The 22,574-nt window shown below is 64.0% G+C and overlaps 2 protein-coding genes across 8 annotated transcripts in view; one reads left to right on the forward strand and one right to left on the reverse strand.

The window, feature by feature from the left end:
- The first annotated feature begins 272 nt into the window (after positions 1-272).
- On the forward strand, positions 273-21,040 carry Scrib (scribble planar cell polarity protein). Its single transcript, XM_047558218.1, is given in 40 exon segments — positions 273-813; positions 2,023-2,140; positions 2,217-2,295; positions 2,391-2,480; positions 2,562-2,618; positions 2,706-2,769; positions 2,885-2,959; positions 3,026-3,170; positions 3,632-3,750; positions 4,653-4,852; positions 4,924-5,090; positions 5,170-5,300; positions 5,393-5,518; positions 6,211-6,378; positions 6,881-7,261; positions 8,282-8,344; positions 8,788-8,877; positions 9,341-9,418; positions 10,173-10,346; positions 10,348-10,497; positions 10,603-10,683; positions 10,757-11,014; positions 11,379-11,489; positions 11,578-11,749; positions 11,752-11,870; positions 11,937-12,125; positions 16,665-16,775; positions 16,853-16,909; positions 17,000-17,074; positions 18,210-18,272; positions 18,704-18,787; positions 18,958-19,065; positions 19,150-19,297; positions 19,377-19,527; positions 19,596-19,781; positions 19,853-19,995; positions 20,076-20,113; positions 20,243-20,317; positions 20,542-20,593; positions 20,671-21,040. Coding segments are annotated over 40 exon segments (5,001 nt in total). The 5' UTR covers positions 273-654; the 3' UTR covers positions 20,817-21,040.
- The window catches only part of Iqank1 (IQ motif and ankyrin repeat containing 1), a 45,717-nt gene continuing 43,572 nt past the window's right edge, over positions 20,430-22,574 (reverse strand). For 4 of the 7 annotated variants that reach the window (XM_047558296.1, XM_047558277.1, XM_047558286.1 and 1 more), the window contains 5 exons: positions 22,290-22,515; positions 22,015-22,123; positions 21,825-21,918; positions 21,621-21,755; positions 20,430-21,556 (listed from right to left, as the gene is read on the reverse strand). In XM_047558296.1, the coding sequence (XP_047414252.1) occupies positions 21,253-21,556; positions 21,621-21,755; positions 21,825-21,918; positions 22,015-22,123; positions 22,290-22,515 (868 nt within the window). In that variant the 3' untranslated portion in view covers positions 20,430-21,252. The remainder of the gene's footprint in view (positions 21,557-21,620; positions 21,756-21,824; positions 21,919-22,014; positions 22,124-22,289; positions 22,516-22,574) is intronic. The other 3 variants (XM_047558314.1, XM_047558305.1, XM_047558323.1) reach the window with 2 other exon arrangements.

Below are 22,574 nucleotides of genomic sequence, written 5' to 3' on the forward strand. Positions count from 1 at the left end.
GGAGTGGGATTGTCGCCGTCGCCTACTCGGGGAGGCTTGATCAGAGATCCCAGGCCCGTTAAATCCGGGACGAAGCGAGTGCCCGCGCCCGCCCATGGTCCTCGGGGCCGAGCCTACGGCTCAAGGTGTCTGGCCACAGCCGCTCTTGCTGTGTCCCGTGGCGGGGCGGGGCGTCCCGGCAGGCTGTGCGTGCGGCCGCTACGGGTCCTCGGAGGCGCCGCAGGGCCTTCTGGGGGCTGCAGTTCCGGGTGGCGAGGGCGGGCCTCGGCTTCCCGGCGGGCTGCGCGGCCGGGCGGTTGTCGCGGGCGGTCGCGGGCAGCGGCGGCGGTTCCGGCTGCGGCTCTGCTGGCGGACGGGCGGCGAGCTAAGCGGGCCGGGCGGGATGCGGAGCCGCCGCCGCGCCCCCGCCACCTGAGAACCTGAGCGTCACCGGGCAGCGCCCGCGCGCGGTCCCCGCGTTCTGAGCGCGCCGCGCGTCCCGGGCGCGGGCCGGGCCCTGCGCCGGCCGCGGCGCGTCTGGGTCCCGGCGGCCCGCCCCCCGCGCGCCGCCTCGCCCGCGCGCCCGCGCTCGGCGCTCATGCGGGCCGAGCCCCGCCCCCCGGCCGGAGCCCGCCGAGCGCCCCCCCGCGCCAGCGCGCGCCGCTCGCCCGCACCATGCTCAAGTGCATCCCACTGTGGCGCTGCAACCGGCACGTGGAGTCGGTGGACAAGCGGCACTGCTCCCTGCAGGCTGTGCCCGAGGAGATCTACCGCTACAGCCGCAGCCTGGAGGAGCTGCTGCTCGACGCCAACCAGCTGCGCGAGCTGCCCAAGGTGAGCGGCCGCCGCACCTGCCGTCCCGACGCCCGCGGCCCCGCGCTCCGCAGGCTTGGCGAGGTCTGTCCTGCTGCGACCGCCGGCCGGAGCGAGACCCTGGCGGACGCTCCCGAGCGGGTCACCGGCCCTCCAGCCGGCCCTGCTGGTTCTTACTGGCCTGAGCCCCGCCCCAGTCCGCCACCCCCACCCCCACCGCCTGCGCTAGCACCAGGTGACTGCGGTCATTGGGTCCCTGCCTGGGCACGGGGTCGACACTGAGCTTAGGAGAGCTGCTGAGTGAAACCTGTGGGAGCGTGGGAGGCAGATGGGACCAGGGTGGAAGGTGGACCTGGCGTGGCAGTGGATACAACTTGCCGGACTGCTCTGAAGGTGGAGGCCTGGAGTTGTCCCCGCCCTGCAGCCTTTCCTTCGGCGCGGGCTGGGTGGGGCCTCCTAGAGTGCCCAACCTGTCAGGTTTCTTCTCTGCAACCTCTGTCGGGATCGACTCTGGTTGCCCACGTTTCTTCCGGTCAGTTTGTTTGTCTTCTAAGGCCTCTCCAGAAAGGAGACTAGAGGAAGCAGATTGTGAAAGATTTCCTTTTCAGAGACGGGGCTAAATGATTCGATGTCTGGGGCTGGGTGCCTTGGAAGGTGTGGCTTTGCTCTGGGCGGGTTTGTGGCAGTTGTGTCTTTTGTGGCCATCTACGCGACCCCTCTGCGTGTCCTGTGATCCCTGTATATGGCTTTGCATGTTTTTGCAGTACTTGTCTGCTTCTATTAATTTTCTTTTCCCGCTTTTTCTTTCTGTGGGTTTTGTTGAATTTTTATTACTCATTGTTGGACAACAGTTGCAAAGACCATTGTGGGTCCCTGGGTGGCCAATCTGTAGGTGAAAGAAGTTGTTAAGGTAGAGGTTGGCATTCCGAGGGTGATACTCCGGCAGCTTCTCAGCCGGGCCAGTTTACAGGAGCGGTACAGCAGATACAGCACTTGGGATCAAGGGGCAAGATGTCTAGCCTGGAAGGGAGTCTGGCCCGGGCTAGGTGCTGCGTGTTTTCGTCTTCCTCACAGCAAATTGGGGCATCGTGACTAGACCCCAGTACCTTGTGTGACCTGGGGCAGGCAAAGGTCCAGAGACCTGTGACTTTCCAAGTGTCCAGGAGCCCTTTTTGTCCTTGGGGGTTGCAGCCATGGAACCCACTTCCCAACTGTACCCCCTGCTCACAGCCCTTCTTCCGGCTGCTGAATCTGCGCAAGCTGGGCCTCAGTGACAACGAGATCCAACGGCTGCCCCCTGAAGTGGCCAACTTCATGCAGCTGGTAGAGCTGGATGTGTCCCGTAATGGTAGGTGGGCAGTGCAGGGCGGCAACAAGGAGCTCCTAGAGGCTGTGGGCATCTTTCCATGGTGTCCTTCCCACAGATATTCCTGAGATACCTGAAAGCATCAAGTTTTGCAAAGCCCTAGAGATTGCAGACTTCAGTGGGAACCCTTTGTCCAGGTGAATAGCAACCTGTGGTGGGGTCAGTGTGGCTTTGGGAGTCTTGCAGCCCTGCCCAGGACACCTGAGGTCCTCTGCTCTCCCCTCCCTACCAGACTCCCTGATGGCTTCACACAGCTGCGCAGCCTGGCTCACCTGGCCCTGAATGACGTGTCCCTACAGGCACTGCCCGGGGATGTGGGCAAGTGAGTGCTGCTTGTGAACTGGTTGGGGGAGGATCAGTTTGGCCCTGCCTCTTTCAGCCTCAGCCCTGGTCTCTCTTTCAGCCTGGCCAACCTAGTGACCTTGGAGCTGCGGGAGAACCTGCTCAAATCTCTGCCTGCGTGAGTGTGCTGGGCCTCCACCCTGCATGGGAGGAGCTATGCTGAGGCCTGGGCCTTGGGGCCACAGCAAGACTGTCTCTTCTGCAGGTCCCTGTCTTTCCTGGTCAAGCTGGAACAACTGGATCTGGGAGGCAATGACCTAGAAGTGCTGGTCAGTGGGAGCCATCCAGGGCGGGGCAAAGGGCTGGAAGACAGCTACTTCTGGTGGGCAGAGCAGGGCCTCTCCACAGCCACACTGGTTCTCCTGTCCCTGTTCCTTCTTTCAGCCGGATACTCTGGGAGCTCTGCCCAACTTACGGGAGCTGTGGCTGGACCGGAACCAACTGTCAGCACTGCCCCCGGTGAGTGAGAGTGGGGCTGGCCTCCCACTCCCAGCTGCTGTCCTCTGACCCTCTGCCTGCCCTCAGGAGCTTGGGAACCTACGGCGTCTGGTGTGCCTGGATGTGTCCGAGAACCGGCTGGAGGAGCTGCCAGTAGAACTGGGCGGGCTGGCGCTACTCACAGACCTGCTGCTGTCCCAGAACCTGCTGCAGCGGCTTCCTGATGGCATTGGTCAGTGCACCCAAAGGGGCCTAGGGGTTGCATGTCTTGCTCAGGTGGCCCTGCTTGGTGTCAGCAGAGGTGGCAGGCCTTAGGTGAGAGTTCTGATGTCACCCAGGCTGGAAGTATCTCCTAGAAGGGAAGTGAGGCCCAGGCTCAAGTTGGGTACTGAGAGGTCCAGGTGTCAGCCCACAGGGACTGGGCAGCTTTTGTGGCAGAGTGAACATGGACAGTGGGCATAGTGTTTTCCCAGAAGAAATCAGGTGAGCAGGACTGTGTCAGGTCTGTAGTGGAAAAGGCAGGGAGGGTGAGCACAGGTGTGCTGCAGCTCTGGGGGTAGTTCTAGGGGTCCTGAGGAGCCGTGGGGCAGGCTACGGCCATGCTAAAGCTGGTCTCCACTGAAGGGGAGGGTCAAGTGCTCAGGTATGCCCTTGGCCCGACTCAGCCTGGTCACTGTGTCTCCCTGACGCCAGGTCAGCTGAAGCAGCTGTCTATCCTGAAGGTGGACCAGAACCGGCTGTGTGAGGTGACTGAGGCCATCGGTGACTGTGAGAACCTCTCGGAGCTGATCCTCACGGAGAACTTGCTGACGGTAGGCAACACTGGCAGCCAGGCCCCAGCAGGGAGGTGCTCAGTCCCTGAGGAGTTGCCTTCGATGTCTGCTGGCGAGGACTGGGAGTGGGGTGTGTGGAGCATGGCGGGAGTGCCGGCCCACAGTGAGAACCCGAGTGGCTGCTGGGGTGGCGTGCATGGCGTGCTGGCAGAGGCCGTGTCTAGGCCTGACAGGGTCTGCCTGCTACGGCCGCCTCTGGAGACCCACTCAGGCGGAGAGTGCTTGGGTCAGAAGAGGGAGCTCCCTGATAGAGCCAGGCGGGGTTGGGTCTGCGGGCCAGGTCTGGGCCCTGTCAGGTGGTGTGGAGAGCTCAGGTTGTTTTTCCTGGTGTGTGTTGTGCTGGGCAAGGGCCGGAGGGGAGGCTGGATGAGAACAGGTCTGTATTGGGAATGGACGTGGGTCAGGAGTGGGGGCTGCCTTTCGGGCGCATCTATTCCTTGCATAGCAGGAGAAAAGAGAGTCTGTGGAATAGGGCTGGAGCGGGTACTGTCTGGAATGCTCCTCCACACAAGATGTCTGCGTCTCAGTGAGGAGAGGGAACAGCAAGGCCAGGGGCAGACAGCAGGAGCCAGCCCAGGCCTCAGAGGGGCCCACAGGCACATGGCCCTGCGGTGTGTGCCCCCAGGGTCCCTGCAGGAGAGAGCCACGGACAGTGTGGTCAGAAGTCTTGGGTGGCCTGCCTGGGTTTGTGCCTAGGCGCAGGAGGATATAGAGCAAGGGGTACAGCTTAGTCCTGCATCCCAGATTCCCAGAGACTGGCGGAGGCCCTGGCTAAAGCTGGCAGTGGTTTCCAGTCCTTAGTCTGCCCAAAGGATTCTCCTCTTCTTCCCTCCCACCCCAGGAGTCTTCTGCTGACCGCTGACCCTTTTCCTCCCGGCCAGGCCCTGCCCCGCTCTCTAGGCAAGCTGACCAAGCTCACCAACCTCAATGTGGACCGGAATCACCTTGAGGCGCTACCACCTGAGATTGGAGGCTGTGTGGCGCTCAGCGTCCTCTCTTTGAGGGACAACCGCCTGGCTGTCCTGCCTCCTGAGCTCGCCCACACAGCAGAGCTGCACGTGCTCGACGTAGCTGGGAACCGGTGAGTGTGCCCCTGGCCCTCGGGGACTGGCTGCGTCCCCAGCACACACTGACTGTGCCCCTCTGGCCCAGGCTGCGGAGTCTGCCCTTCGCACTCACTCACCTCAACCTCAAGGCACTGTGGCTGGCTGAGAACCAGGCGCAGCCCATGCTGCGGTTCCAGACTGAGGACGACGCCCAGACGGGCGAGAAGGTGCTCACCTGCTACCTGCTGCCCCAGCAGCCCCTGCCCGGCCTCGGTAGGTTGCTTGGGGCTGCGGCCTTGGCTGGATGGGCGGGCTGGGGGCCAGCCTGCGCCTCTGATATCCGCCTCCCCAGAGGACGCTGGGCAGCAGGGGAGCCCCTCAGAAAGCTGGAGCGAGACCCCTTTGAGCCGCGTCAGTGTCATCCAGTTCTTGGAGGCCCCAGAAGGCGACGAGGATGCTGAGGAGGCTGCTGCCGAAAAGCGGGTATGGGGGGCGTGGGGACCCCGGTGCTCCTCTTCCTCCGCCCTGCCTGACTCCTGCCCTGCCTCTGTCCTTTGTTCCTGTCACCAACACAGGGCCTGCAGCGCCGGGCCACTCCCCATCCCAGCGAGCTGAAGTTCATGAAGAGGGGGATGGAAGAGCGCCGGAGCGAGGCCTACTCTTGCCAGCCAGACCCGGGCCCGTCCTCGCCCTCAGAGGGGGTGGGTGTGAAGGGCAGCCCTTGGCGGGTTGCACTCCCCACCTCCCCACCCCCCAGAGCCTGGACGTAGCATCTGTTCTCAGACTGGGCTCAGTGAGACAGCCCAGGGAGGACGTGGGGGATGGGCTGTGAGGGGCCGGCGGGAGCCGCAGGGTAGGCGGGTGCCGAGGGCTCGCGCAGTGTGCGCTCGTGGGGCCAGAGTCGGGAGCCCGGGGCTGCGTGCCAGGCACCTGCTGTCTGGCCAGGGTAGGACCTCTTGTCCAGCTCTTGTGTGGCTGCCTGGGCACAGTCAGCACCTGGGAGGGGTTGCTACAGCAGAGCAGGCCTGGGAACGCTTTCTGGTCCTGAGTACAGTAGAACCAGTGAGCTGGGCGGGCGAGAGAGGGTGCACGCTGGCTGTGCAGGGGAGCCTCGCGTCGGCAGGGGTCTTCGTGGGCACGTGTGTGGTCCTTGTTCTGCTCTTGGGGAGAGACTTGCCAGGAGCCACGGAAACCTGACTTGGGTTTCAGCAACTCTGGAGGTTGTTAGTTCCTGGGGCCTGGGGTGGGGAGCTGCTGCAGGGATCAGACCTGCTGGGGGTGCCGTGGTTGGGACAGCAGGAAGCCAGCCAAGGCCTGCAGTGTGAGGGGCAGCCCAGGCCGAGGGCTGTGGGCAGCAAGCCTGCATGATGCCTGACAGCACTGTCTGCAGCAGGAAAAGAGACTGAGCGCAGAGTCAGCCTCAAGTGGAGGCTCTGGCGCCTCCACCAGCACGGCCTCTGAGGGCGAGCCCGAGGGCCCACTGACTGAGGCACCGCAGCTGGGCCAACAGGAAGCCCCACCACCTAGCCAGGAGGACGACACAGAGGAAGACTATGTTGAGGTGAGAGTGGACAAGGAACAGGTAGGCCAGGCCTTAGCAGCCACTGGCCAGACCTGCTGGAGTGCAGCCTGCCTTGTGCTCCAGCCAAGCAGGCGTGTGATCAGGGTTGATTCCCTGTGGACGGCCACCAGGCCATGGCAGATGATGGCTGGGCAAGAGCAGAGTGCAGGGCAGGATTCCCTGGCACAGCGTGGCAGAGGGTCAGGGATGGGGTGATAGTCCTGGGTGTGGGACCATGTCACAGGAGTTGCCCAGAGAAGGCAGGCTGGCCTCTGCTCGTCCTTACATCTCCACCTGTGCGCCCTACGTCTCCGGAAAGCGTCCTGGTCCCGCTTCTGGGGCTGGTGGCTGAGTCTCTTACTAGGGGCTGTGCCGACTTGGTCCTGGGCACAGCAGCGAGCCTCCCGGTCTCTGCTTGGGGTACCCAGCTACAGAGCCTCACTCCCCGGAAGGAGAAGCTGGTCAGGGCCTGGCTGCCACTCGTGTGCTTTTGCCCACACAGCCCACAGTACACTTCGCAGAGGATACACTGCTGCCCAGTGAAGATGGTGAGAGTGAGGAGGGGCAGCTGGAGGCCCCCTGGCCCCTGCCAGGTGGGAGGCAGCGACTCATTCGGAAGGACACGCCCCACTACAAGAAGCACTTCAAGATCTCTAAGCTTCCGCAGCCTGAGGCTGTCGTAGCCCTTCTGCAGGGGAGGCAGCCAGATGGGGAGGGCCCCGCAGGGCCCGGTACCTGGCACAATGGCCCCCACATACCCTGGGCCCCCCGGGCCCAGGAGGAAGACGAGGAGGAGGAGGAAGATAGAGCTGAAGAGGAAGGCGGGGCCAGCACGGAGGAGGAAGACAAGGAGGAGCCCGTGGCGTCTGCACCTTCCGTCAAGGTGGGTCTTACCTGCACTCCTCTCTGGCCCTTGCAGGGAACCCTGGGTGGGCAGCATAGAGGCAGCCAGTCCTGCCCTGTGGCTGAGCACAGGCAGGCCTCAGCCGTGACACCCTCGCTGCCTGGGGAAGTGGTGGGCGCACCCGTGCTGTGACTGCCCGTGCCACCCCACGCTCCTCGCTCGGCCCGAGTCCCCCGCATCAACCTTGACCGAGCTCCTGCGTTGGCTGTGGTCACAGTGCCGTCCCCACGTGCTCCTCTCAGTCTCTGAGTCCCCACCCTGGCCTTGACCTTAACTGAGCCACGGCAGTTCTCCAGGTCTGTGCTTGCCTGTCAGACGTGACAGGCCAGGAGGACCCAGAAGCTGAGGGCAGGTGTGTGTCCATGCCCCTCAGCCATCTGGGCACATTGGGACTCAGACAGGCTCTCCCTGACAGCTGCTGACTCTCAGGAGCCTCCCTGCGTGGCCTTGAGTTCTGCTGGCCTGTGATTTGTCCTGTAGGTCTGGTAGTCACTCTCCTGCCTTGTGAGGCTTCCTGTGTTTCCCGGTAGATTTGTGGGGAATTGGCATATACTTTCCTGGTCCTCAAGTTTGTTTTCAATGGCTCACAACAGGTCCCACCTGCTCACTGGGGACCCTTGATGCCAAAGAAAGCCCCAGCTGCCCCGAAGGACCCACCTTTCCTGCCCCCATGATATCCCTGCCCTGACCATGGGCTGATGACATATGGCAGCTGAGGAGTCTGGGGGTCATATCGGGGACAGCCAAGCTTGGGCTCAACCCCGCTCTGGAACTTTCCCCTAGCCAGCCAAACCCTGCCCGTCTGTCAGGTCTGCAGTCTCATGCCGTAGACCAGAGGTAACCCTTGCCAGTGCCAGGAACAGGTTGGGAGGGGCTGGCTAGGCCGCAGGAGCTTGGTGTGGTCTTCCTTCTGTCCTGTCTGCTCGTGGCCAGGCTGGTACGGTGGTGGAGGTCCCCGGCGTGGCTAACCTGCATGCCTCGCTGGTCCTGTCCTAACAGGGGGTGTCGTTTGACCAGGCCAATAACCTGCTGATAGAGCCTGCTCGCATTGAGGAGGAAGAGGTCTGTACTGCTCGCTGCTGCTCTATGCTCTGGGCCCGGGTCTGCTGCTGACCTTGCTTCCTGGGCTGTGGGCTCTTGCCTCTCCCCACCCCCACTGCTTAAGCATAGACCCTTTCCCAGAAGAGCTCCTGGCAAGTACCACAGAAACGGGGTTCTGGGGCTACCCCCTTAGGACCTGCTGGCCTTTTGGCAGAGGCGGCACATCTCTGCCCCGAGGCAACCTTTCTTATAGAGGACAGAGGGCCAGTGCTAGGCCACCTGTGTTCATTCTCTGCAGTTGTGCCTGCCCTGGGCCTCTGATATCTCCCAGCTCCTCCTCTGCTACCCTGGCAGGTGCAGTGACCCCAAAAAGAAACCGAAAGGGGCTGTCCGCAGCTGGCCCTCGTGCTGCAAGCACACAGGCAGCTCAAGCCCCCCAAACACCACGTCTGCTCTGTTTCCAGCTGACACTCACCATCCTGCGCCAGACTGGGGGCCTGGGCATCAGCATCGCAGGGGGCAAGGGCTCCACCCCCTACAAGGGAGATGACGAGGTGAGCAGCTGCCCCGGGCCGTGGCTGCCGTGCACCCCCTCCTGCCCCACTCACTGGCCCAGGGGCTTATTGCTCTGAGAGGGTTGGACGCTCACTGCCGGCCTCACGGCTACTGTCCTCTGGCTGCTTCGCCTGCGCTTGGCCCTAGCCCGGGAGTGCAGGCAGACTGTGATGCGTCCACACGGGAGTTTGGAGTCTGGGAGCAGCTCGCGGCGCAGGCCGGACTCCCCTTCTCTGGGGCAGTGCAGGGGTGAGAGCCTCGACCCATACGTCCTACTTCCTGGACTCGGGACACCACAGTGTCCACGCTTAGGCCCTCTGTTCCCCTTCATGCTCTTGGGGTCTTTGCAGCATCCCGAGAGTAGGCGGGGGCTGGGGTCTGAAGGGACCAGGTCCCGCTCCAGCCAGTGGCTCCTGGGCCTCCCAGAAGGTGCAAGTCCGAAGACCCACTCCTGTCCTCTAGGGCATCTTCATCTCCCGGGTGTCTGAGGAGGGTCCTGCGGCCCGTGCTGGGGTCCGAGTGGGCGACAAACTCCTCGAGGTGAGTAGCGACTGCTCACCAGTGGCAGCTATGCTCTCTGGGGTGCCATGTGGGCTGTTGGGGTGCTTGGCTGAGCCTGTCGGGTGGACATTGCCTCCTCTCCAGAAGCCCCGAGTCCAGGACCCCAGGAGCCTGTCTGCTAGCCCCAGGACTTCCCTAAACCTCCTTCGTGCAGGAGTTGGAGTGCAGGCACCTGCACTGTGAATCAGGAAGGCTTGGAAAGGGGTCGGACCCCAGCAGGTTGAGAGCCTGGGAACCCATCAAGGCACCTGGCTCTTGGGACACGGGCGGTGTCCTCGTGGGAACAGGACGAGGGCCTGAGGGATCAGGGGAGGGCTGGTGTGCCTCCTGCTCTCCTGCTCAGCTCCCATCCCAGCCTCCACGGGGGCTCCTGCCCAAGGCCGAGGGGGTGACAGTGGGGTTGGTGGTCTCTGGACGCTGGGAACAGATGCAGGTGGCAGTTTCTGGAAGTGAGACCACTGGTGTGGACTGCTTACCAGGGGCATCTGCCTGCTCCCTGGGTCCTGACCGTGAGGGGAAGACGCATGAGGAACCTGCCTGCTGGGGACCTGGCATGGGTGGGGCCAGAGCCCACCAGGACCCTGGGCCTCCCTCACCCTGCACTTTCCTCTTCCCGTCCACGGAGGAAAGCGTGTGCAGAGGCTGCAGGAGCCCTTGGCATGGCGTCAGCGCTCGGTTCCAGGGTGGCCACAGCAGGATGCTGACGTGTGCCGGGGCCCCCCCAACACCACAGGTGAACGGCGTGGCTTTGCAGGACGCTGAGCACCACGAGGCTGTGGAGGCGCTTCGAGGGGCGGGCACAGCCGTGCAGATGCGGGTTTGGCGGGAACGCATGGTGGAGCCTGAGAACGCAGTCACCATCACACCTCTGCGGCCTGAGGATGACTACAGCCCCCGCGAGCGGCGGGGGGGGCGGCCTGCGCCTGCCCCTGCTCCAGCCTGAGGTCCCTGGGCCTCTGCGCCAGTGCCATGCTGCCTGCCTGGTCCGCAGTGAGAAGGGGCTGGGCTTCAGCATCGCTGGTGGGAAAGGCTCCACACCCTACCGGGCTGGCGACGGGGTAAGGCAGTGTGGCCTGGAGCACCGGCCGCCCTGGGGAGGTCCTGGGAGCCCGGGGGTCTCGTGCCTGTGGCCTCACAATGGCGGCTCCCCGCCTCCTTCGCAGGGCATATTCATCTCCCGCATTGCCGAGGGCGGCGCTGCCCATCGAGCAGGCACCCTGCAGGTTGGCGACCGTGTTCTCTCGGTGAGTGGGGCAGGCAGGGACTGCCCAGTGTTTTGTCCTGCCCACACTTGCTGACCTGAGTGTGCCCTCACAGATCAACGGGGTGGACATGACCGAGGCCAGGCACGACCATGCCGTGTCCCTGCTGACCGCTGCCTCCCCTACCATCGCCTTGCTGCTGGAACGGGAGACGGGTGGACCACATCCCTCCAGCCCCCTGCCACATTCCTCTCCTACCCCCACTGTTGCTGCTGCCACCACCATGACCACTGCTGCCCCTGGAGAACCTGGGCTGCCCAGGCTGGCCCCTGGCCTCCTGGCCACTGCCCTAGAAGGGCCATACCCAGTGGAGGTGAGACCCCGCCTGCCACCCACCCTGCTCAGGCACTCAGCTCCGGGGATGGGGTCCTGGCCCTCCCAGGACCCCTGCGCACCCTTTCCCCACGCACTTGAGAGCTGCCCCCTTGGTGTGGTCCGCCTTCCCTGCTCAGCCTCCCCCAGGCCCTGGCCAGCTTCATGGCTGCCGCCAGCGAGGACACAGACTTTAGGCAGCAGAGCCCTGCAGGGGCAGAGTGGGAATCCCATGGGTGCCTGGGGCCCCCCGGCTTCTGTTCCCAGCCCCCAGGGACCTAGCTACCCTCCTACCAGAGCCCACCAGCAGTTGCCCTGCCCCTTGGCACCCTTTTCTGTCTCTGAGGCCTGTCCCATGTCCCCAGGAGGTACGCCTGCCGAGGGCTGGGGGCCCCTTGGGGCTTAGCATCGTTGGGGGCTCGGACCACTCCAGCCACCCATTTGGTGTCCAGGAGCCTGGTGTGTTCATCTCCAAGGTACATGGAGGGCCTGGGGGTGACTTTGTACAAAGGGGATCTGTCCTGCCCATCCTGGGCCACCGGTTGCTACCTTTCTCTCCAACAGGTGCTCCCACGGGGCCTGGCCGCCCGCTGTGGCCTGCGGGTGGGGGACCGCATCCTGGCAGTGAACGGGCAGGATGTTCGGGAGGCCACACACCAAGAGGCAGTCAGTGCTCTGCTCCGGCCCTGCCTGGAGCTGTCCCTGCTGGTGCGGAGGGACCCCCCACCCCCCGGCATGCGGAGCTCTGCATCCAGAAGGCCCCTGGGGAGAAGCTGGGGATCAGCATCCGTGGGGGCGCCAAGGGCCACGCGGGGAACCCCTGTGACCCCACAGATGAGGGCATCTTCATTTCCAAGGTGAGGGCCCCGCCCTTCCTCGGGAGGCAGGCTCCAGGTGCAGAGACTCAGGCTGTCTCCCCACAGGTGAGCCCCACAGGGGCGGCCGGGCGTGACGGCCGGCTACGTGTGGGGCTGCGACTGCTGGAGGTGAACCAGCAGAGCCTGCTGGGCCTGACGCACGCGGAGGCCGTGCAGCTGCTACGCAGCGTGGGCGACAGCCTCACCGTGCTCGTCTGCGAGGGTTTTGACACCAGCACCACTGCGGCCTTGGAGGTTAGTGACCACCCAGGAACCAGGTGCTGTCTCAGCACTGCCCCAAGGGGTTGCCATGAACCGACCCTGGGTGGGCTGGGCAGCAGAGCCTCTCCACAGGCTGTGGGTATAGCCCATGCCAGCCTGCCTTCTCTGCAGAGCCCTGGCCGCTGTGCTCTCTGGAGGCTCCTGCCTGGGCAGGATGAAGCACCAAAAGGTCATGATGTGTCGGCACCAGCAGGATCTGGTTCTCAGAGGTCTGGCCACAGGCCTTGGGCAGGGAGCACCTGAGTGGGCGTGGTGGGTGGCTGATGGGGAGAGCAGGTGTCTGCACTGGGGCTTCAGGTATGCCCAGGGGTCTCCACCCCTGCTGTAACTTCTGGCTCTCCCTGGCCCTGCCTGACCCCAGGTCTCTGGCGGCCCCTCAGTGGAGTTCACTCCCCACCATCTTGTCTGACTGCTCAGTGCCCCAGAGCAGGAGCCCAGGCTGGAGCAGAGGTGCAGGATGGGGTATCAGCTTCCCTCTGTCCACTTGCCGAGAGTGGGGACTAGGGCTGGGCTCAGGAGCCTTGCGTCCTGGTCAGGCTCTCTGCATCCAGCAGCCCTGGCCTCTTGTCCCCCCACCTGCTGTCAGTGGTCCCCTCAGCATCATTGCCCGAAGGCCCAAAGGGGTCCCCAGAGGACCTTCACCTGTAGCAGCACCAGCTTTGCCCAAGGGGCACCCCTGCTGGTCACTCTGGTCTCCGGGACGTAGTGCCACATCACCAGGCCTGACTTCCCTCCTCGCACCACCCTGGGTTGGCTGTTGGTGGGTCTCTGGGACGGTGACCTCCTGGCTGATAGCACAGGCAGCATCCTCTCCCAGCCGCCCTGTGGGAAACCAGTGCCTCTCTGTCCCAGTCGCCCACAGCTGGACTTGGTTGGAGCCTGAGCGAGCCACAGTGCCGCTGCCAGGACTTGGGCCAGCAAGGCTGGCCACCCTCCCCCTTTGACATCCACAAGGGAGTTCTGGTGGTTTGGGGATGAATTTCTCTATGCCCTGGATGGTTTTGCCTTTTGTTCACTTCTCTTTTTTAACATTTTTTGAATGCCGATGGACCTTTATTTTATTCTTCTTTATTCGTAGTGCTGAGACTTGAACCCAGTGCCCCATACATGCTAGGCCAGCGCTCTACCACTGAGCCACAGCCCAGCCCTTGTTCACTTATGGAAAAGTGCATATTTAAAGTGTGTTGTTTAAGACGTTTACTTACTTCCACCTTAATTCGGAAGAACACCCTGTGGAAGGAGGCAGACTTCCACAAGAGCAGGACTGGCTGGCCCAAGGTGGCACCAAGCCTGATCCCCTCGCCTTGGCACCTGGCCTCGCTGGAGGCTCAGAGCTAAAGTCTGGGTGGGTGTCCTCCCCAGCTGAGGGCAGGTGAGGCCTGAGCAGGGGCCAAGGGCCTCTGGAACCTGTGCCCACAGAAGCAGTGCGCAAGTTCTCTGGGAGTGTGTGCACTCCTCAGACGCCAGGCTGCTGTTGCCGTGGGTGCCCACCCTTGTCCTGGTGCAGTCTCCCGCTGTGCTGGGCAGCACAGTACTGCTCTCTCTCCCTCTGTTTCTCTGTCTTTTTTTTAAATGGCGTATTTTGGTCACAAAAAAAAAAAAAAAAAAAAAAAAAAATTTTAAGTGCTGTGGATTCTGGTGTTTGCTTAGGAGAACCCTGACTTTTGCAGGTGCTAAGGACATCTTTTGTGTTTCTGCCAGCACTTGTGTGATTTGATGACACATGCAGCTCTGTCCACCTGGAGTTGTTTTTCAAGTGAGGGGCGTGAGTCGTCCCTCTCCCGCCAACCTGGGGGATATGTGACCCTGTTGCGTGTTCAGTCCCAGGTGTTCCAAGGCTTGACTCTGGACGGGGTCCCCGTGGGTCCCAAGTCCCTGCAGGCAGTGCCAGCGGCATGCTTTGCAGTGTGTCCCAACTCCTCAGCAGCCACGTCACCAAGAAGTGTTGTCTGCAGGGTTTCCTTCTGAGCGGGCCTGCCAGGCTCCACCACAGGAACTGGTTGGCACCTGTGTTTTGGGCAAGTTTTTCTCAAGTACGTTCCGAGGTTGCTCTTCTGTTCTTAGCTCCCATGAACCCTGACCAGCTGGCTGTGCCACCCTAGCAGGAGCCATGGCAGTGACAGTAGCCTCCGACTGCTGGCTCCTGCGCAGTGTGCACGCCACCCCCGGTGCCGTAGCCTGCGTGGGGTGTCCAGTGGCCTTGGCCTGGCACCCCGCCCCAGGGACTGTTCAGTTCCCTGTGCAGTGTTTGCTGTAGTCTTTGAGGTGTTGGTGGGTACTGTTTGTCACTGAGGATGGAAGTGCTGAGCTCTCTGAAGTGCTTTTACATTGGTGTGCTCAGTCAGCTACTTGGCACCACAGAAGTGCCGGCCCTCACCTGGCACTCGAGAGAGAAGAGCTGAGGTGTGCCCCCCAGGGCTCTCCAGCAGCGTCTGTTCCTGGCCTCTCGTGGAGTCTCTAGGACCCACGCAGCTGCTCTTGTCCCCAGGACTCTGGCCCCCAGGCACGGGGCGGGTGCGTGTGGCCCTCACCTCGCCCATTTCCCCAGACTCGGCCCCTGGAGTCATCCTGGCCTCGCCTTTGCCTGCCATGTGCCTTGCCAGTGGTGAGGGTGAGGGTGCCTCCCGCCTCTGCGCTCTTGGCGGTGTGCGCGGTGGGTGTGGCTGGAGCTCGCCTGGCCTGCTCCAGGCAGGCGCATTTTGAGGCTCTTGCACGGTTTGGATGAACACAGGCTCACCGACTGCCAGGCCTGTGCAGGTGCTGGCTTCTGCTCCCGGTCTCTGTCCTAGAGGGGCAGTGGCAGGGCCTGCCTCAAGAGGACAGGTAGCCCAGCTGCCCAGCAAGCACTTGCATGGCCACCCTCATGCCAGAGCCTGAGCAGGTCTGGTCAGCGTGGACTTGCCGAGACCTCTCCCTCTGCTTCCCATGCGTTGGGTGTAGGACTCTGTGCTGCCATTCCCTTCTGGAGTGGTCTGCAGGCCTGCCATGGGCCTTAGGTTCACCCACTGGCCCGAGTCTCCCGTTCAGATGGGCCCTGGCCATAGTAGTCCCACGTGGCAATCCTTCTGCCTCACGGTGGCGCAGAGGCAAAGGGCACGTGGCAGTGACTATGGTTTGAATCTGGGATGTGGACCTGGGCTGTGTGCCTCCCCCGTGCCTCCTCAGACTTCCCTGCTGGGCGAGGCTGTAGTGCCTGCTGATCACTCCTTTTCCCTTGGCTTCCCTCCATGGGACACACCGTCCCCTACCATGTTTGTGTCATATACTCACCCAGCAGTGCAGACTCCATTTTACGTTTTATTTCACAGGGAGAGGGGGCGGGTCATTGTCACACTAATGTTGGTGCCCAGATGGTCCCAGCCTGGGCCCACAGAAGGCACCTGAGACCGGGCCTGGGCCCTCTGGACACCACCCACCCTCTCCCAGCACTTCTTGCTTTCTTCACTTCCGGCGTCTCTGCTGGTCCCACTCTTTCCTGCCCAGCCCTGGGGTAGCCGTTCTCCAGCCAGCACTGGTTCCTTAGGGAAGGTGACATTGAGAAACCAAGGTCTGGCCCTGGGTGGTGCTTTGCTCTCGGGGCGTGTGGTCTCAGGGTGCCCAGTGGCCCACAGGCGCTCCCTGTGACTGTTTCTGGAGCCACAGGCCTCCTGAGGTCACTTTGTGGCCCATCGGCCTTTGCAGTCAGTGCCATGGGTCAGCCCTTCCATATGTGAGCATCCTTCTCTGATGTGGGACTTGCCCTCAGTCCCTCTGTATAGATGGTCCTTCCTGCCCCCTGCACCCCCCCCCAGGGCATGATGCCTCTCTTGGGTCAGCCTGCCAAAAGGTTGAGGAGTGGGACTCTTCTGCTTGATATGCTAGCGTTGTCAGAATCTGAGCTGTGTAGCAAGTCTACCATCACGATGGTATTCTATCCGGAGTTCATATTCCTGGTGGTCTTTGCTTTCTGTGTTTAGCTGCTCATTTGTTTGGTGCTTACAGTTTTTTATCACTGCATCATCTGTATAAGCACCTTCACACCTTCTGCTGTGACAAGGTCCCCTGTGCCTGCCTGATGCTTTTTACCTCCAATTTCATCTTCTCAGATCTGAGCAGCTACTCTACTTTATTTGCCTGTTCTCTTTTTCTTTTCTACATCATTTCAGTCTCTGGATTTTGACTGATGGTTCCTCTCGCTGAGGTTCAGAACTAGTTGGGTCTTCCCTTGGCACCCTTATTCAGCACTCGGTGCATGTTCTGGACCCAGCCTCTCCTCTGGGAGCATTAGTGTCCCTCAGGGTGCCTCACCCATGACTTGTTCCCTTCCCTCCACCTTGGCAGCCCAAGCCAAGTGCCACAGCCACCTTGTGTCCCTGGCAGGGTGCTTCCAGAGGCCACCTCAGGCCATGCGATCAGCCGAGCTGGTGGGATGTGAGCCTCTGTGTCCATTGCTTGTCCCAGGCTTCAGTCTGCCCTGGAGATGGGACCTCACCAGCAGGGCTCTTCACCCTCAGCCCACTCCTCTCCTCTCAGGTGTCCCCAGGTGTCATTGCCAACCCCTTTGCAGCAGGCATCAGCCACCGGAACAGCCTGGAAAGCATCTCTTCCATCGACCGGGAGCTGAGCCCTGAGGGCCCAGGCAAGGTCAGAACCGCCTGTAGCTGGCAGCCCAGGGCCAGGAACCTGAGCCGCTGATGCCTGACTGTCTGCTCTCCTCGCAGGAGAAGGAGCTGCCCAGTCAGACCCCACACTGGGGACCTGAGACTGTGGAAGCCACGGTGAGTCCCTCAGGGCCTGGCTCTGGGCTCTGGGCTGCAGGTCCACGTCCAGGCACACAGCCTGCTAGCAGTGTCCACTCTGCTCCTCAGGGCCAGAGTCTGGAGCCCCTGAAGCTGGACTACCGTGTCCTGGCTGCTCTGCCCAGCTCTGGCAGTGTGCAAAGGGTCAGTGTCCAGTGTGCTGAGTTGCACCCTCCTGTCTCCCCACCCTCCTGCCCACCAGCCAGTCAGACTTGTCTCTGCCTCAGCTCCCTCTCTTCACCTGGTAGGCCACTGCCACAGGCTGAGTGCCAAGGTCCCTGTGGAGGAACCTCTCTGTGGGGTAGGGCACAGGCTAGGATTGGAGGAGGCTACATCTGGCCTGCGGGTATCCCAGCCAGAACTCAGCCTCCCAGCCTGGCAGCTTCCACCCTGTGCTCCTCAACCTGAGTCACCGTTGAGGGGTGTCCTTGAAAGGCCCCAGCGTCTCCCCTGCCTCACCCTCACCCGTCAGCTGGATGTGGGGAATCTGAGTCCCGCCTGTGGCCGGCAGAGGCAGCTGGAGGCCATTGGAGCCCCTGGGGACCTGGTGGGGGTGGGTGTGCATGCACAGCCCTGGGGTGGGTGGGCTGGAGCAGTTTCGGAGTGTCATGGGAGGCCAGGGCGGGTGGAGAAGGGCTTAGCACTCACTGGGCTGGGTGTGGCCTCAGGATACTGGGCCTGGGGACAGACAGGAAGGACCTTCAGCCCTCACTCCTCCCCAAGAGGTATAAATACACTCCTAGAGGGTGTGCCCAGTCAGCTGCTGCTGGGAGACCCCACAGGAGCGTGAGTGCTTGAGGGGTGGGTCGGGCAGGACGCTGCTGGACGGTGGGGGAGGCGATGAGGGGCCTGGGGACTGAAGGAGCCTGCTTGGGCTTTTGGGTGTGGACCCTCTCTCTGCACAGAGCCTGGAGAGGGAAGCCCAGGAACCTCTCATTAGGAGGGGGCACAGCGGTGGGAGGACTCCCTGTCCAGGCTGGGGACTGGAGGCCGGCCCTGCAGGTGGCTGGGCTGCACTCAGCAGTAGCCACTTCTGTGCACACACGCACAGCTGCTCAGCCCAGGCCCAAACTCCTGCCTTCTACCTGGGGAGGGTCCTTCGTGGTGGCCAGGTGTCTGTCCGGGCCTGACCTGGGATATCCCTGGGGGAGGAGGGGTTGGTCAGGAAATGGAGTAGCAGCTTCTGTACTGGCAGCGTGGGTACCTGGGACTCCCAAATCCCCTTCCTTGGGGACACAGCCTGCCTGGCCCTCCCCCACCCACCAGCTGACTCCTGCAGGTACCATCTGGGACAGCAGGAGGGAAGATGGCTGAGGCCCCCTGCTCCCCTGGAGGCCAGCAGGTGAGCATCCCGGACCCCACTGGAGTGCTGCAGATGGGTGCTGGTGTGTGGACCTCCACCCCCAGAAGCAGTGGTGTGGAGCTGGCCTCCATGAGGCTTGGGGGCTTGTCCTTGTGCTCCTGGAGGCCATCTCCCTCCCTCCCTGGACATGGACCAGCACCCAGTCCAGCACCAAGGATCCACCAGTACGCCTGACCCTTGCTTGGGTCGCTCACGCCCCAACACAGCTAGCCGGGAGGGCAGGGCCAGACCTGGGACCCCCTCCAGGGTGCACTGCAGGGTGGGTGGGGGTGGGCACTAGGCCCACTCGCCTGAGGGCAGAGGCATTCTGGTGAGTGTCCCCTGCCCCAGCGTGGCTCCCTCCCTTTCTCTTCCCTCTTTCTGGGACCACTGATCCTGCTCTTCTCTGTCCTCCTCCTCGCCCCCTGCAGACAAAACCCGGGGTGATCCAGCCTTTGGCTCCGGCCTGGCCAAGGGGCTCCCCAGCCCCCAGGGGCAGAGGTGATCCCCGCTCCGTGAGTGTCCTGTCCCACGGGGTAGGGGTGGCAGTTTCCTCCCCCCCTACAGGACCGGGCGAGGGGTGGGATGGGGGTCAGTGGCAGTTGGTGGAGACAGCTGGTGGCCCGGTGGGGGGTGGCGGCGCTGGGACAGCTGCCCCGGCCACTCACGGGAGTTCCGCCCCCAGCCGCCCTCGCCGCCCTCCCCGGAGGAGCTGCCGGCCAACGTGAAGCAGGCCTACCGGGCCTTCGCCGCGGTGCCCGCCGCGCACGCTCCCGAGGCCGGCGCTGCTCAGGTAGGCCGGCGCCCTCCCCGGAGTGCCCAGTGCGGTGGTGCCCGCGGGAGGGACTCCGCCGACTCGCAGGCCCGCCTCCTCCAGCCCTCCGCAGCCTCCCCGGAGCAGCTGTCCTTCCGCGAGCGGCAGAAGTACTTTGAACTGGAGGTGCGGGTGCCCCAGGCCGAGGGTCCCCCCAAGCGCGTGTCCCTGGTGGGAGCGGACGACCTGCGGAAGATGCAGGAGGAGGAAGGTGAGTGAGGAGCGCGCGGCGGCGGGAGGGCCCCGTGGGGCGTGCCCGCCTGACCCGCCTGACCCGCCGCTCTCCGCAGCCCGCAAGCTGCAGCAGAAGAGGGCGCAGATGCTGCGGGCCGAGGCTGCGGCTGGGGGCCCTGACGAGGGGCTCGCCCTGGACCCGGAGGCCGCGGAGGACCAGCCGCCGGAGGACCAGCCGCCCGGGGTCGGCCCGGGCCCTGCGGGCGGGTGAGCGCCTGCCCCTCCTTCCCCCTCCGCCGCGCGTGCCCCGCCTCAACCGCCGTCCCCTTTCCCAGGCCCAGCCCAGCATCCCCGCTGCCCCCGGGGGGCGGCGCCCCTGTGCGAACGGCCAAAGCCGAGCGGCGCCATCAGGAGCGGCTGCGCATGCAGAGTCCTGAGCTGCCAGCGCCAGAGCGGGCCCTGTCCCCGGCGGAGCGCCGGGCCCTGGAAGCAGAGAAGCGGGCGCTGTGGAGGGCGGCCAGGTAAGTGGGCTTCCCACCGCACCCCCGCCGCGCCCACTCGCTGGTCTCCACCCACCCGCTGGTCTCTGCAGGATGAAGTCTTTGGAGCAAGACGCTCTGCGTGCGCAGATGGTGCTCAGCAAATCCCAGGAGGGCCGCAGCAAGCGAGGGCCCCTGGAGCGCCTGGCTGAGTCCCCTTCGCCGGCGCCCACCCCATCGCCCACGCCCTTAGAAGGTCGGTGTGTCCGGAGCAGGGAGGGTCCTGCCAGCCGCGCGGGCCTCTGCCTTTCCCAACACTTGCTTCTTGTACCCCAGATCTCGGCCTCCAGACCGGTGCCACCCCCGGACGCCTGGTGAGCCTCCTGCAGCTGTCTCCTCCCCCGCACCCCAGCGGCATGGGGACGGGGGTCCAAACTCCCCCACTCCGCCCTCACCTCTCCCTCGCACTTTCTGCCTCTTCCCCCTCACGCTGCCCTTTCAAGCCCTTGTCTGGAAAGAAGTTTGACTACAGGGCGTTTGCAGCCCTCCCTTCTTCCAGACCTGTCTGTGACATCCAGGTACCGGCAGCCCTGCAGCTCCCCGCCCTGCCCTGCCCTGCTCCGCTCCTACGCTCTCCCTGCTCTTTCTCTGGTGTGGGGCCTCCCCTCTCCCTCCCTCCCCTGACCCCACGCAGGCTCTGTGGGCCTCAGAGCCCGGGAGCCCAGCCAGGTCCACCAGGGTGGACCAGGGTGGTTTCAGGCAGGTCTGGACCAGCCCTGACCAGCCCCTCTCCCCATCACAGTCGCCAGATTTTGTTGAGGATCTGAGGTCTTTGGAACCAACTCCTAGCCCTGGTGAGTTGGTGCTGGGCTGGGCATGAGGTCCCAGGGTGCCCGGTCACCCTGGGCTCACTCCCTGCCGCCACCCCCAGGCCCACAGGAGGAGGATGGAGAGGTGGCCCTGGTGCTCCTAGGCAGGCCCTCCCCCAGTGCTGTGGGCCCCGAAGACATGACGCTGTGCAGCAGCCGACGTCCCATGCGGCCTGGGCGCCGGGGTCTGGGTCCTGTGCCCTCCTAGGGGGGCAGGGCCTCCCCGGACTTGGGGTGGGGGCCCTGCCAGCTCCAGCGCTACCCTTGCCCCAAGCCTTTTAACCTGGGTGTTAGATTTTGAAGAGCTCCTTGGAGCCTGGCTGTGACTGACTGCCCCGCCCCAGGCCGGGTTCTCTTGGCGAGACTGTAACTAGTGATGTTTGTACAACCAAAGACTCTATTTTGTGGTTTAAGGAGAATAAAATTGACTACATTTTACCCGCCTGTGTCCGTCCATCCGCCCACCTGCCCTCGGCGCTGGTCTGCCCAGCAGGGCTGGTGCCTAGGTGTGCCTGCCCACGCCACCTCCCTCTGTGGTGCTTCACCTGCCTGATTGCTTGGGGGCCTCCCAGTGTTTATGGCGGGTCGACAGCTGCCCACTCAGTCACAGACCTGTCACCCCAGCACTGTTTATTGGGTGCAGATCAGAGGCCTGGGCGGGGCAGGTCCACCCGCACGGGGAGTAGCACCTGCAGCTGCTCCGCAGGTGGCCACTGGGCCTGGGTGACGAAGAAGAGGCGGAAGTGCTCCAGGCGCGCCTCCTGGAACTGGGTGGGTTCGTACTCGGGCCCGTCGGAGGGTCGCAGCAGCGAGAGGTACCGCTCCTCGGCCAGCAGCTCTCGGCTCAGCAGCGCTCGGGCCAGGCCAGGCTGCACTGCCTCCAGCTGCCGCTGCACCGCAGGGAACAGGTCCACCTCCCGCAGGTCGAACACCAGCGGCTTCCCGTACCTGTGGGGCGCTGGTGAGGGCCGGGAGGGCCTGGCGGGCGCCAGCCCCGCGCCCCCTGCCTCACCTGAGCGCTCCCAGCAGCGCCAGTCGCATTCTCTCAGGCCTCAGGTGCTCCGGGTTCACCGCGTCCAGGTAGTTGGTGTCCTGGTAGCGCAGGAAGGTGGCCGCCTGGCCAGAAGGGTCGATGACAAGAGGCCACCTGGGGGAGTGGCCAGGTCACCATCGACCGAGCGCACCCCTGACTTGCCCCTGCCCAGGCGGCACTGACCGGCCATCGGCACGGATGCGGTCGCCCACGTCCTTCATCAGCACGTCGTGGAGCTCAGTGACCTGGCACTTCAGTCCAGGCGCCTCCGCCTCCTCTGTGGGGAGGTCGGGGTGCAGCCCCCAGGCCGCCTAGGTCAGCGCCCGCCCTGGGCTCCCCTCTCCAACCCCCCGCCTCAGCAGAGCCTGCCCACCCTCCTGGGTCTGCTCCCGCAGCGCCAGCCTGGCCATCGCCAGCGTCTCCTCCGCCTTCTGTGCTTCCTGCCGCAGCCTGTCCACCTGGGCCTCTGAGTCCTTGATGGCCTGGAGGAGGGGCAGTGCTGACCCCGCCTGCTCCGTTCCCCACTCAGCTGAGCTGAACTCAGAGGCTTTGCCTGCCTGGAGACCCCCGGCCAGGGCCTCCCCTGAACCCCTCTCCCGCCCCAGGAGGGAAGGACAAGAGGCGCCCCGGGCCTCCAGGGAGGCCCACCTGCAGCGTGAGCGCGGTCCTGCCCGTGCACTTCCGCTCGCTCTTGTCGTGCTCGGCGATCCTGCGGCTGAGCTCGCAGTAGGCCTGCTGCAGCTGGGGAGCAGCCCCGCAGAGGTCCTTCCACAGTCCCCTGCCCCGCCCCCTTGAGGGAGGCCAGAGGCCACAGCTCACCTCCTTGTGGCACTGGTGCTGCTCCTTGGCCAGCTGCTGCACCCTAAGGCTCAGGCTGGGGCGGGGGGACGGGTCAGAGGCCTCCTCCCAGCACCCTGCAGGGACGCCGCCCGC

The sequence above is a fragment of the Sciurus carolinensis genome, chromosome 1 (genome assembly GCF_902686445.1).
Source record: "Sciurus carolinensis chromosome 1, mSciCar1.2, whole genome shotgun sequence".
Lineage (NCBI taxonomy): Eukaryota > Metazoa > Chordata > Mammalia > Rodentia > Sciuridae > Sciurus > Sciurus carolinensis.